At 41.7% G+C, this 13,654-nt stretch overlaps 1 protein-coding gene across 1 annotated transcript in view; it reads right to left on the bottom strand.

The window, feature by feature from the left end:
- rpgrip1 (RPGR interacting protein 1) overlaps nucleotides 1–13,654 on the bottom strand; it is a 30,125-nt gene that overhangs the window by 8,952 nt on the left and 7,519 nt on the right. Inside the window, exons 8-16 of the mRNA XM_063187637.1 lie at nucleotides 13,397–13,420; nucleotides 12,285–12,431; nucleotides 11,414–11,487; nucleotides 9,201–9,409; nucleotides 7,874–7,980; nucleotides 7,519–7,569; nucleotides 7,232–7,405; nucleotides 6,144–6,261; nucleotides 1,433–1,948 (exon numbers count right to left, since the gene is read on the bottom strand). Coding sequence (XP_063043707.1) covers nucleotides 1,433–1,948; nucleotides 6,144–6,261; nucleotides 7,232–7,405; nucleotides 7,519–7,569; nucleotides 7,874–7,980; nucleotides 9,201–9,409; nucleotides 11,414–11,487; nucleotides 12,285–12,431; nucleotides 13,397–13,420 — 1,420 coding nt within the window. The remainder of the gene's footprint in view (nucleotides 1–1,432; nucleotides 1,949–6,143; nucleotides 6,262–7,231; nucleotides 7,406–7,518; nucleotides 7,570–7,873; nucleotides 7,981–9,200; nucleotides 9,410–11,413; nucleotides 11,488–12,284; nucleotides 12,432–13,396; nucleotides 13,421–13,654) is intronic.

Below are 13,654 nucleotides of genomic sequence, written 5' to 3'. Positions count from 1 at the left end.
TGTGCAAACGTTCCAGACTAAATATCTGGAATATCAGCAGGTGGTTCCTGCTGCTGTGTAGCCGTATTTGATTTTGCCCCAGAAAACCGCTGGCCTTGAGTGTTCAGCTGGCTTTCATCAAACATTTGTCTGGTTGCTGCCTGAAGAACTTTGTCATTGTTGCTCTACTGTCCAGCCAACTCATTTGGAGCCTGACCTAGGCTCTCTCTGCAGCTGCTGGTTTATACAGGACGGACCTCCACACACCGGCTCCGACAAAGTGCAGAGCACTAGCCAGGCTGTACCCTCCTAGTAATGCAACAGCTTTAGCGTTGCCACCAGTCAGGTCAAGAGCAATGCAAGTACTTTCTGAGCTCCCGCAAAATTAGGAACTCCTCCCACTTTTTTGGAAAGCAAACAATCAGTAGCAAACCAAGGGAGGCGGGTCAACCATGCCGTTTGGGAAATGTTAATTGTTATGCTCTTGGTTAGACCAAGTCTCGAAGAGATTTGAAAGTCAATGATAATCAGGCTAGCAGAGCACTGCTACGCAAAAGTTAGATTCCATTGTTTTCAGTACTGTGCAAGGGCCTCCGCACACCGGCTCCGACAAAGTGCGAAGTACTGCTCTTCCAAAGTTTGATTCCATTGTTTTCAATACAAACCCGCACACCAGCGCCGATGTCCGCAGAAAAGCATCCATGCAAATAAACATCCATGCGAAAACACTGTTTATTAGTTTGGATGTATCTTGATATCATTTTCCTAATGTGATGGTCAGAAATGTAGTCAGAATTGAAATGGCTTGGTGGAGGTCTGCGTTCTCTGAGTGCCATTGTAATGTGGTTTCTAATGTTTTTAGTCATTTTTCAGGCATTATTGTCTTTATTACAGTTAGAAAGTGAGGAATGGGACTGGAAATGACAGAGAAGGGGAAGGATTAAGACTCGAACCTGGGTCCACTAGGGCAGTAGCCCGCATGTGTGTGGTATAGTAGCCTGATTTTCATCGACTCTCGTACCGAGATTCTAGTCTCACCAAGACGATAACGAATAACATTTCCAAGCGGCATGGTTAATTCACCTTCCTCAGTTTGCAACTGGTCAATGCCAGGAAGGGCTGGGCCGAAATTTTTACCAAACATTTTCTTAGTCCCAATAGAACTTCTCTGCTTAAACCACGTCACTGCCTTGAACACGCCTCTACCCAGGGCCGTTGAAGCTGTTCAAAGTTGATTGCTTCCCAACAAAGTGGGTGGAGTTCCCCTGCCCGGCAGAGCTCAGAATGTACTTGAACGAATTCTTTGCCTGAGTAATTTTGCAGAACCGAAGATGTTGCTCCATTAGGAGAGCATAGCCCGGGTAGTGGTATAGGTCACTTAGCATAGTGCGCCACAAGTGTTATTTAGTGTTTAATGTTTTTTTTCTTATGAATATAAATCATCCACCATTACCTGTGATGTGTGCAGTGCCGGGCAGTTTCTCCCCTCTCTCCTCCATCGTGTTCAGCAAGGAAATCTCGGCGCGTCCGCACGTCACAAAGAGCACTCCGCCCAGTCTCTGGTGGAGCTCCGCAACGACCACGCCGCCTTGCTTAGACAGCCTCATCAGGTCAGAGGGCGTCAGGGCATAGCGAGACGTGAACCCGTAGCTGGGCTGCACCCCGGACACCAGCGGCGTCGAGTGGGTCTCAAAGTCGAGCAGCGCGTAGGTGCAGAAGGTGGTGACGTCGGAGGCCGCACCGTATTCGCTGGCCTGCAGCTTGGCCATGACGCGCAGGCCGAGGGGGGTGAAGGCAGCCCCCTGCAGGTGCAGCTCCAGTAGGGACTCCCCTCTGTGGAGTTGAGAGATCATGTGATCGGCCTCCGCCCCCGGGGAGCCATTTTCTCGGCCATTCTCGACCCAGGTGTGTTCTGCCGGCGTGGCTCGTTTGTAGATTTTGGGGCTGTACACCAGCTCTCGAAGCTGAGCTGGAATGCAAATGACATGAAAAAGATTTTATTTGATACTGGGAAAATATAGACAGGCCTAGTTATTCTGCTGAATCTTTAGCAGACTGGTTTTACTTCCGCTTTGTAATAGCCTTAAGCATTTAAAAGTGCAACTATAGTACATCAATATAAGTGTACTTTAAAATCAACCATGACATGAATCTTCTCAAAGAAAGTTTTTTTTAATTATAGCTGTGGAAAGATGTTGGGTTGAAAACACAATAGAGGTTCCTTCTGAGTAACAAGTTGTTAAAGGAGCATGTAAGGTCAAATTCAAATGTACATTTTGTCATGGCGTTTTCAACAGGGATATTGTACAGTGCCTATAAAAAGTCTACACACCACTGATCAAATGTCAGGTTTTTGTGATGTAAAAATGCCAGACAAATAATTGCACAACTTTTCCACCTTTAATGTAGGCCTAAGCTATTAACATGTAAAATGCAAATGAAAAAGAAACTCAAAGCTTTAAAGGGAAAAAATAGAAAATGAAAAAATTAATTCAACATGGTTGCATAAATATGCACACCCTTAAACTAATACTTTGTTGCAACACATTTGGCTTTTATTACAGCACTCTGACTTTTTGGCTAAGAGTCTTATCAGTGTGGCACATGTTGATGTGGCAATATTTGTCTAGTCCTCTTTGCAAAATCTGAATCTGACATACTACTAGGGCACCTCCTTTGCAGTCCTCTCTTTCCCTCATGGAACGCCTATAGAACCACCCTTTTAGAACATTCTAAGGCTACCCTTGAAGTATAGTTAAATAAAACAAGTGAAAATGCTCATATGATAACAAGTGAATGACACTATACCAATATTTCTGAAACACAGACACTGTATTATATAGTTTTATTGGTACCTATCAGTATTTTTTGGTATTATTGATACCATTGGTCACTATTTTGGCTAACTAATGGATACGGAAGGGGGGGGGGGGTCGTCAAAACTCTGACTGGGTTATTCCAAAGCCTACATTTTATTTTGGTGAGACCCATTCTTTTGCTCATTTAGGCATATGCATAGGATAATGTCATTCTGAAAGATTAAGCTCCACTTCATCTTCAGGAACTTAACAGAGGGCCGAAGGTTTTGTGGCAACACTGACTAGAATTTTGAGGTGTTTATAATTCCCTCCTCCCTTATTGAGGCCCCAGTTCCATCTGGGAAAAAAACCGTGCAGGAGCATGATGCTGCCACCACCATACTTCACTTTAGGTATGGTGTTATTTGGGTGAGGTGCATACCTTTTGGAACATACCTTTTGGAATTTTTTTTTTTTTTTAAATCAACCTTGGTCAAGTACATTTTGCAAAGTCATCTGTAATCTCCCAAATGCATGAGAGAAAATGTGTTACGGTTTAACATTTTGGACATGATTCCAAAAGGTATGTTTGGAACAAAACAATTTACATCGGCCAAATAACACCATGCCTAAAGTGAAGTATGATGGTGGCAGCATCATGTTTTCTGACTGTTTTTCTTCAACTGAAACTGGGGCCTTAGTCAGGGAGGAGGGAATTATGAACAGTTCCACAAAGAGCGTGGTAGTCGAATAAAACCTTCGCTTTCTAACCACTGTTAGAAAGGTGAAGATGCAGAGGAATTTAATCTTTCAGAACAACTGTTGCCCTAAGCACATGCCTAAATCAACAAAAGATTGATTCACCAGAATAAAATTGAGTGATCGAGTGAGGTTTTGGAATGGCCCAGACATAGTTCAAAACTGTATTCCATCGAACATCTGTTGGGCAATCTGAGGAGGTCTGTGCACAGGAGATGCCCTTTCTATCTGTTGGATTTGGAGTGCCTTTGCAAAGAGGAGTGGGCTAATATTGCCACATGAAGATGTGGTACACTGATAGACTCCCAGCGAAGAAGTCTGAGCGTTGTAATAAAAGGCAAGATCCACACTGTGGCGGAACGGCATGATCAAAATCCCCCCAGAGCCAAAGCTAGTTCGCTACTTAGCCATTCATTTCAAAGAGGGAGACCGCCGGCTGCTGCCGTCCTAATTCCACTCGAGTTCTATTTTGCAAATGCAGCGCGAAGCAGAGCGGTCTCCCGCGGCGCTACCGCCCAACTACCACCTTGTGTGGAAGGACAGATCTGTTTCCATGTACAGTGAGTCCAATATGTATTTGATCCCTTGCTGAGTTTGCCCGTTTGCCCACTAATAAAGACATGCAGTCTATAAATTTATGATAATATGTATTCAAACATGGAGAGACAGAATATCAAAAAGAAATTCCAGAAAATAACTTAAAATAATATATTTTAATTTATTTGTATTTAATTTAGGCTAATAAGTATTTGACCCCTCTAGCTAAAGAAGATAACGTGCTTTGTGGCAAAGCCCTAGTTGTCTAGCACTGAGGTCAGATGTTTCTTTTAGTTGATGACAATGTTTGTGCATATAGTAGAAAACATTTTTGCCCATTTTTCTTTGGAGATTATCTCCAAAACATTAATAGTTTGTGGCTGTAGCTTGGCAAATGGGAGGTTCCGTTCTCTCCACAGAATTACTATAGGATTAATATTTGGAGACTGTCTAGGCCACTTCACGACTTTAATATGCTTCTTATTGAGCCACTCCTTCGTTGCTTTGACTGTATGTTGTGTATTATTGTCATATTGGGAGATTCAAAAATGGCCCACCCTTCAGTGTAGTGGTGGAGAGAAGGACGTTTGCACTCAGGATTGCACATTACATGTCTCCCTCCATCCATTCGTTGATGATGTGAAGTTGTCCTGTGCCTTGGCCAGACAAACACCCTCAAACCATAATGATACCACTTTCATGCATGATGGTGAGGAGGGTGTTCTTTGGATCGAAGACAGCAGTACTCTTTCTCAAAACACATTGAATTGTGTTAATGCCAAACAGCTTGATTTTGGTTTCATCTGACTACAGCACCTCCTTATCATATCCTAAACCAGCCTGATGTCCGTTGGCAAACCTCAGGTGGGACTGCACAGGTTCCTTCTGAAGTAGAGGTACCATGTGTGCACTACAGGATTTTAAACCTCTGTGGCATTAAGTTCTACCAGTATTTTTTCTCTGTGATTTTGGTCCCAGTAGCTTTGATATCATTGCCTAGTTCATCCCGTACAGGTCTAGGGTGCTTTCTTTCTGTTCTCATGGTTATCAAATCCCTACAAAAGGTCAAATCTTGTATAGAACCCCAGACAGGCTGATGGATAGTCATTTCGTATTCCTCACATTTTGGAAGAAATGCATCAACAGCTGGGTCATTAATACCCAGTCTCTTTCTTGTGGCTTTGCAGCCCATTTAATCTTTGTTCAGGTCTAAAATCTTGTCCCTGATATCATTTGACCGCTCTTTGGTCTTTCCCATGCTGGTGAGGTTGGAGTGTGACTGATTCACTCATACTATGGACTGATTCTGTTGATTAAATGTGTCTTTTATGCATGCTGTATGTACAGGTGTCTTTCATTCAGATGACAAGTTGATCGGAAGTGCCCATCTGGTCTGTGGGCCCGGAACTGTAATCAGTTGGCAGGGGATCAAATACTTATTTTCCTCGATGAAATGGAAATAAATTAATATATATTCTCTTAAGTTAATTTCTGGATTTTCTTTTTGATATTCTGTCTCTCCATATTATAACACATATTATCATAACATTTATTGACTGATCATATCTTTGTTAGTAGGCAAACCAACAAAATCAGCAAGGGATCAAATACTTATTGGACTCACTGTATTTTCGCCACCGCCACCGCTTCCGTCCCGCTTCGCTTCCCTGGTCTGGTGTGAAATAGGCCTAAGGCCAGTTACACAACAGAGCGTGGCGGCAGTGAGAAGACGGCAGTCTTTCCACTGAGTCTCGGGTGATGTGTTGTTGGTGTGGAAGGACTAATCTGTTTTTATGCATTTTCTCCACCGCCGGTAAAAATTGCTTCAGTCCCGTCGACAGCGACAAGGCTGGTGTGAAATTTTGTCTGGTGTGCATATTTATGCAATGGGTGTGTATATTTTTATAGGTACTGTATATCCAATATAAATTTGACAGTGAATGACTATGAAACTTTTTTAGAGGGAGCCCTACTTTCCAGTGTGTCTTGCTGATTGCCCAAGCCACATGGGGTTCATGCCAACTTGAAATTGTGTCGATTTTTCGACACCTCCATAACGCTAACGCTTACCTTGTAGTGTAATTATTTGCCTCATTCTGCTCTTCAGCATTCGTTCTTTCTCCGTCACTCTTTTTTGGAACTGCTGTTTCTCCGTGGCAGCTCTGAGTTTCACTGTTTTTAGTTCTGCCTGTTTTACAGAAAAAAGCATGTTAGCACAAAGATATAGTGAATGGGAGGGAGGGAAACAAAGGGAGAGGTGGGATGAGTTAGTCTCTGAAGGACTGAGTGAGAAATTGCATGATTGAAAAAAGAAGGGAAATTACAAATTATTGTTGAGTAAATTATTGAAAGAAATGGGATTAGGAGCAGGACTAACGGGTGAATTATGCAGAGAAAATGAATGAAAGTGAAAATGAAAGAGTGAATGAATAAGCCGTGGAGCGACAGACTGAGTGAGGGATTGCATGACTGAGATAAGGTGGGATAAAGTGATGGATTGCGACAGGTAAGACGGGACAAGAGAATTCATGGCGGTGGATAGCTCGCTTCAGGAGACAAGAGACCAAGCTGCCAGCTTGCTGCAAACATGTGTAGGCCAAGTTACAGTTCACTAGTTCACACTAATGAGGGCTGGGTGCACATATTTGGCATGACACTGTAGCTGGCCTTGGTATAAGCAGACATTATTTGGACATAGTTATGTCAACTCACTCACCCTACAGGGCTAGGAAGCAAAACTAATGAAATGGAGGGGAATGGGGAGGAGGTGGCCTTTGTGTCAAAACAGTTGTTTGTGTGTGTGTGTGTGTGTGTTTGCGTGCGTGCGTGAGAGAGAGAGAAAATCTGTGAGTGAATGACTTAACAAGTAAGTGAGTATAAACATTTCATGTAGAAAAGCGGCACTCTCAAGAGTAATTCTTGTATTGTAGTTTTTAGTGGGTTAGCATGATAGACTTTACGGCCTAAGCCTTCTTCAGCGTTTTCAACAACACGCTGAAGAAGGCTTAGGCGAAATGTCTGTCATGCCAACCCACAAAAAATAAAATACAAGAATTGCACTCGAGAGTGCAGCTATTCTTCAAGAAATCTACCCGAACGCTGTGTAAAAACAATTTGGAGTTGAGCACACTTTTTAAAAAGACTACATATATGTCCACCTGTAGATCAGCACTGATCCTGTGCTGTAAGAGCAGCAAGTCTCGTGTCTTCTGCAGTTCAAACACCGTCTCAGCGTAGGAGGCCTGCAGGTTGATCAGGTCAGAGGATGTCCCTCTATCCTGGGAGTACAACACACGCAGTCCCCCTTGGCTCTCCTGCTGAAGCCTGAAAGCCTACAAAATACAGGGGAAAATACGCAAGAAATGACATCTGCATTATGATGTAAGTAATTAGGCATGAATCAATTATGTATATGAATTAAATTATAGATGCTTAGAAAACTGACCTTAATTTGGAGTAGAGTTTCACTCAGCTCTTCCACACTCATGTCAAATACCTATTAATAATAAAAACAACAGCAATAATACATAGATAGTATAGTAACAACAGCAATAATATAGATAGTATAGCATATTTCTTAACCCGTTAAGACACGGCATAATACATGTGCTATTACCAGAATGGCAATGACCAAGTCGTACTGCATAACTAAAGGCCCTGTGTCATGTCATAGTAGTGTAGTACTATGGCAGTAAACTTTTCTATTACAACGTTTGACTGGTGGAATGGCATGCATGCATTATGGGCTACTGAAAGAAGAAAAGCTTGTCATGTTTTGGTGATGCATTGCTACCACTTACATGAGTCACTGAGTCCAATCTCTCTTGCATAGCGGTCAGCTGCCTTCTGTGGATTAGAACATCGCTCTCCAGTTGGTTGTTTCTGTCTCGGAGAGCTTGGCCCATAGCTTTGTTGATGTAAAACAGTATAAACAACAGAGTTTATTTGCAGAGTAGCCGTAACACAAATGTGACCATTAAACTTGGACACAAACTTTCAAAAATGAACCGTCCTACAAAACCATCATGGTTTCCTCAGTGCTACACGTAGCCTCTTACTGCAGATGGGGTCGCCGGCAGGCCTATTTACCATTTGCTGAAAATAAGGTTAAGAGTAGGTTTTGTTGTGTAGCTTCAGGCCATTTAGCATGTTCTTTTCAAACTGATTAAATGTACACTGTACGTAGATGTGGTTTTTATATTTACATTTGTTTAAGGCATACATGCTGAGTGAAATGAATCGAAACTGGCCAAGTACTCATAAAGTTCACATAAACTATGTGTGTGTGAGTACTTAGTTAAATTATATACATAATTAAATTTGCTTTAGACACAACCAGCCGTTTTGTTTGATGACTGTTGGGTTCTGCCAATCTGTACTGTTATGTCGAAATGAGCGACCAGTATAGTGTTAACATAGCCCTAACCCAAACCCAAACTCTAGCCATAACCACTGATCAAGGAGCGGCCTGTAGCAGAGCTTGACTGGTACAATGCCATAGGGACTGGACAGGCTGTTCTGACAGTATTGGGATGTTGCCTAACTCGGTGATGAATAAATACTATAGCTTGTTTGCTTAAGTTCATACAGAGGTGTCGTGTCTCACATCACTGGTGATGTACTCTGTTACAGTTGTCTAAAACTGGTCACAGTGGAGGTTGATGTGAGTTTCAGGTATGGAAAAAAAAGAAAATGCTCTCCATCTGTGTATCTTGCTTAGCAAAGGGATGACAGAGGTCGTAAGATGTAATTCCTGTATTCTCTCTGGTGATGACACTGCTCAACAGGCCGACTATGTGCAGTGAAGCAGTCTGAAGAACGCCACACACAATTTGCAGCCTTGTCAATGGTGTGTTACCAGCCTTTTAATTTTTAAAAAGTCCACCTGGGAAACTCCAATAGTCATTGTGATACTTTACATTAAATTACATTTGGCAGACGCTTTTAGGGGAATACAGCTGAGGATCTGAGGCTGGATCCTTACAAACACTTGCATAGTTATTCATCACAGGCATGGATGGGGTATAAAAAACTAATTCAGTCACAGTCATTACTGCTTCTGCTGTACTGTACCTGTGTATCAAATGATCAGGCACACTCAGATATTTTAAATTGTTGATTCCTTACCTCTGTCTTTTTCCTTTTCATCCTCCAGCTTGGTGATATCCAATTTCATCTTCTCTCTCTCATATTTTAGTTGTTCTTTCTCTCTGATGTCAGCAGAGGACCTCCCGTCCAGCAGTGCCTGTGTTTCTTGCTTCCAGACCTGCATCCAGTCTTTATCTGCCGTGCTCTCCTTTGACAGCAAGGCCTCCCTCTGACTTTGATTGAGAGTACTTGAAAAGAACACAGGATAGGGGTCAATGGTGAGGGGAAGCACTATTGAAGTCGACATGATAATCAAGATATACAATCAACAAAAAAGAGCCCACACAAAACCTTACATTTAAAGTGCATTGCATTACACTGCATTGCTGTATGAGTAGATATGTTTATTGTGGGGTAATGGCATATGAGCTACTAGCATATGTGACTTCACTGAACCATGTACAGTGAGGAGAATAAGTATTTGATCCCTTGCTGATTTTGTTGGTTTGCCCACTAATAAAGACATGATCAGTCTTTAATGTTAATGATAATATGTATTCTAATATGGAGAGACAGAATATCAAAAAGAAAATCCAGAAATTAACTCTGAAGAATATATAATAATTGATGTATATTTAATTGAGGGAAATAAGTATTTGATCCCCTGCCAACCATTAAGAGTTCTGATCCTGCAGATCAAATGGCACTTCCAATCAACTTGTTATCTGAATTGAACACACCTGTTAATAGTAACCTGCACAAAAGACACATTGAATCTGCAGAATCAGTCCATAGAATCAGTCAATCAATCAAACTAAACTCGCCAACATGGGACAGACCAAAAAGCTGTCAAAGGATGTCAGGGACAAGGTTTTAGAACTCAACAAGGCTGAAATGGGCTCCTGGATATTAAAGAGCAAACTGTTGGTGCATTTCTTCCCAATTTTAGGACATACAAAATGATCATCAATCATCAATCTTAGGCCTGTCTCTGGTTCCATACAAGACTTGACCTTGTGGGAATTTAATAACCAGAAAAAAGGAGATAAAGCACCTTAAAACTGTATGGGAGGAGCTAGGAAATGATCCCAATGCAGCTGGGACCTCAATCACTAAGAAAACTATTGGAAACACTTGATACCACAGCGGATTAAAATCCTGCAGTGCATGTATGGTACCCCGGCTTCAGAAGGAACCTGTTCAGGCTCACCTGAGGTTTGCCAATGAACGTCAAACTGGATTAGGATATGATTGGGAGGTGCTGGAATCAGATGACACCAAAATCAAACTGTTTGGCATTAACACAACTCGATGTGTTTGGAGGAAGAGAAATGCTGCCTATGATCCCAAGAGCAACACCTTCTCCAACATCATAAATGAAAGTGGTAATAATATGTTTTGAGGTTGTTTGTCTGGCCAAAACACAGGACAACTTCACATTGTCAAGAAATGGATGGAGGGAGACACGTAAACGTACAATGCTGTATGCCAACCTCTTTCCCACCAAAACTAGACTGAAGGTGGGTCATGGATTGGCCTCCCAAAATGATAATAATCCATAACATACAGCCCAAACAACGAAGGAGTAGCTCAAGCAGAAGCACATTAAGGTCATGAAGTGGCCTAGACAGTTTCCAAACATTAACCCTATAATAATCCTGTGAAGGGAACAGAAGCTCCCATTTGACAAGCTACAGTCATACAACTTAAGTGATTTAGAGATGATCTGCAAAGAAAAGTGGACAAAAATCCTTTCTAATATATCCACAAACATTGTCATTAACTGAAAGAAACATCTGACCTCTGTATGAGAAAACAAGGGCTTTGCCACCAAGTATTTTGTCTTCATTGACTAGAGGGGTCAAATACTTATTTTCCTCATTGGAATACAAATCAATTAAAATATATTCTTCAAAGTTATTTTCTGGATTTTCTTTTTGATATTCTGTCTCTCTATATTAGAATACATTTTATCATTAATATTATAGAATGATCATGTCTTTATTAGTGGACAAACCAACAAAATCAGCAAGGGATCAAATACTTATTCTCCTCACTGTATATTTGACAGCGGATATTGAGTTTGACATACCCAAACCCTCCGTCTGTGCCATGGCACCACAAAATGTGCTGGTTCTTAAGTGCTGGTCCAAAATTCCAACTGACTTGATTACAACACAGTTAAAAGGATTTAGAGCAGCTGAGGAAAATCACATAGAGAGCATATAGGAATGTACTGCTGCATGTCTCACCTCTCCACTAGTGCGTTATAGGACTGTTTCAAGGCATTGCGTTCCTCCTCCAGATAGGCCACGCGTTCCTTGAGCTAGGCATGCGTGGGAAGAGAATGGGTCTCAGTGAGAGAAAAGTTGTATATAATGAGTTTGGTGTGAGGAGTCCACACATTTAAAATCCTTTTTTCTTAGATTTTTTTTAAATTCCTGATAGCAGGATGATGTTTCGATGGTCGAAACATGATCCTGCCATGGAGTAAAAAAAAATGAAAAAGGATTTTAAGTGTGCGAACTCCTCACTCCAAACTTACAGTCAGCCTTTGTCCTGCACCTTTTCCTCGGATGTGCAGAACAATCTTCACCTTCAACTACAAGTTCTATTACACGGATTCCCCAGAGAAACATCTGAAGTCCTGCCCCCCCTCCTCACCTCTGCAATCCAGCCAGCATGAGCTGAGCCCCCTCTGCTACACTATTTTAGTAGTGCAGTACATACAGTATGAGTGAGACAACTAAGTAAAGATTGGGCGCAGCCTCTCAACCTCTTAAGACACTGTCCCTGTTTTAACTAGCTGTTACCAGAATGGCAATGACTAAGGTGTAATGTATTACTAAAGGCCTTGTGCACTACCCTAGTGGTTTAGTACTATGGTAGCAATAGTGCTGTAATGCTGTTGACTGGGTGTTACCCTGTGCCTCTCATGCCTGAATGGGAGTGTTGACTGATAGGTGGTGGGTCCGAGCCCCGAGTGGCAAACTAGCGCAGCCTGACCTAAGAACCCCACACTGCTCCAGGGACTATAACCCATACCCTGTAAATAGCTGTAAGTCACTTTGAATAAAAGTGTTACCTTCTGTAAGTGTAATGTAATACAGTCAGTAGGCCTACCTCCTCCATGCTCTTGAGTGAGAGCCTGGCAGCGGTAAGCTCTGTCTCCAGCTCCTGGCCTCTCTGCTTCTCTTCTTTCAGCTGCAGGCTCAGCTCCTCCACTCTCTCCAACAGACTCTTCTGGCCTTCCTGAACAGCCTTCTCACCCTGAGACATAATATTGTCTACTGATGAAACAACCTCAGGACTAAACAAGTACATAGTTTTGGCATAGGGGAATATTTTGGGAAGGTTTGTCATTCATGTTCAGAATTATAATAATAGTGGTTGGTGCAAACATACAGGGCATCTTTTTAATTACTTATATCTTGAATTATGAGAATGACTGAACAGGGAATACACTGTGGATATAGTGAAGGGGATACTCTGAGGGGGCTGAAAAGTTGGGCAATTTCTCATATAGTCACTGTCGCCCACAGTGACACAAATCCCTTTTTTCGTGATTGTGCACTAGTTTGGCTCAAAACTGTTGCTTATTGCACTATTCTCTCCTCGAACTATGGCTAACAGTAAACCACAAGGCAGTGGCTATATTACCACAAAAAAGAAAGAAAAGTATTATGCAACATTATGTCGCAACAGTGCTGTCTATCTAGCCCACTTATAATGATGACTAAAGTTGGACAGTCTTCAGGATAGGGTCTGTTTTATCTCTGATTTATTGAATTGTTGTTATATGTGCGTTAGGTTACAGTAGTCTCAGCTAAACCAGTAACGACTGGGTGTGCTATCCACACAGGTAACCAACCAAGAGATCACCAACCCATCTGAATGGATAATGATGAGGTAATTGTGAAAAGGATGAAAATGGTCAATTCTTTCTCATAACTTTCTCATAACATAATTAGTATTTTTTTCGCACACCTCAGCTGACGTGCGATGCAGGACTAGGACTGAAATGTTGTGTATTAAAGACGACAGCAAAATGGTCAGTGTGCCGGAGTTTTTAAAATTTTTCGTATAACTTTTTCATCACATAACGTTATGTCAATTTTCTTTCCACCCCTTTCCCTTTCCATGTAGATCCAACTACCTCCAACACAAATCGTCACATTTAAAGAAACATTTTTGATCGGCCAATTTTTGCAATGCTTGCAATGAATTCAACTCACCTCTTGTATCTGAGCTTCATAGGCCTGTTGACAGAAAAATGAAAAACAAGGAAAGAATATAAATTGAAGTGTTTGCATTGACAGTTAGTCAGTTTACCCATCTGTGCGTCCATCATGTTGACTGGACACAGATTATAGCTTTTTTTTAACTTTTACTATTTTTTAGGTGGTAGTGAGCTGTAACACAAGGAAGAAGTGAATGTGTTGGACAAAAATTACAGTAACTGCCACCTTCACCAGCTGCTCTTGTTTACGCTC

Source organism: Engraulis encrasicolus, chromosome 21 (genome assembly GCF_034702125.1).
Source record: "Engraulis encrasicolus isolate BLACKSEA-1 chromosome 21, IST_EnEncr_1.0, whole genome shotgun sequence".
NCBI classification, from domain to species: domain Eukaryota; kingdom Metazoa; phylum Chordata; class Actinopteri; order Clupeiformes; family Engraulidae; genus Engraulis; species Engraulis encrasicolus.
Note: the sequence above shows the minus strand (reverse complement) of the source record. Positions and strands in the feature narration are given on the sequence as shown.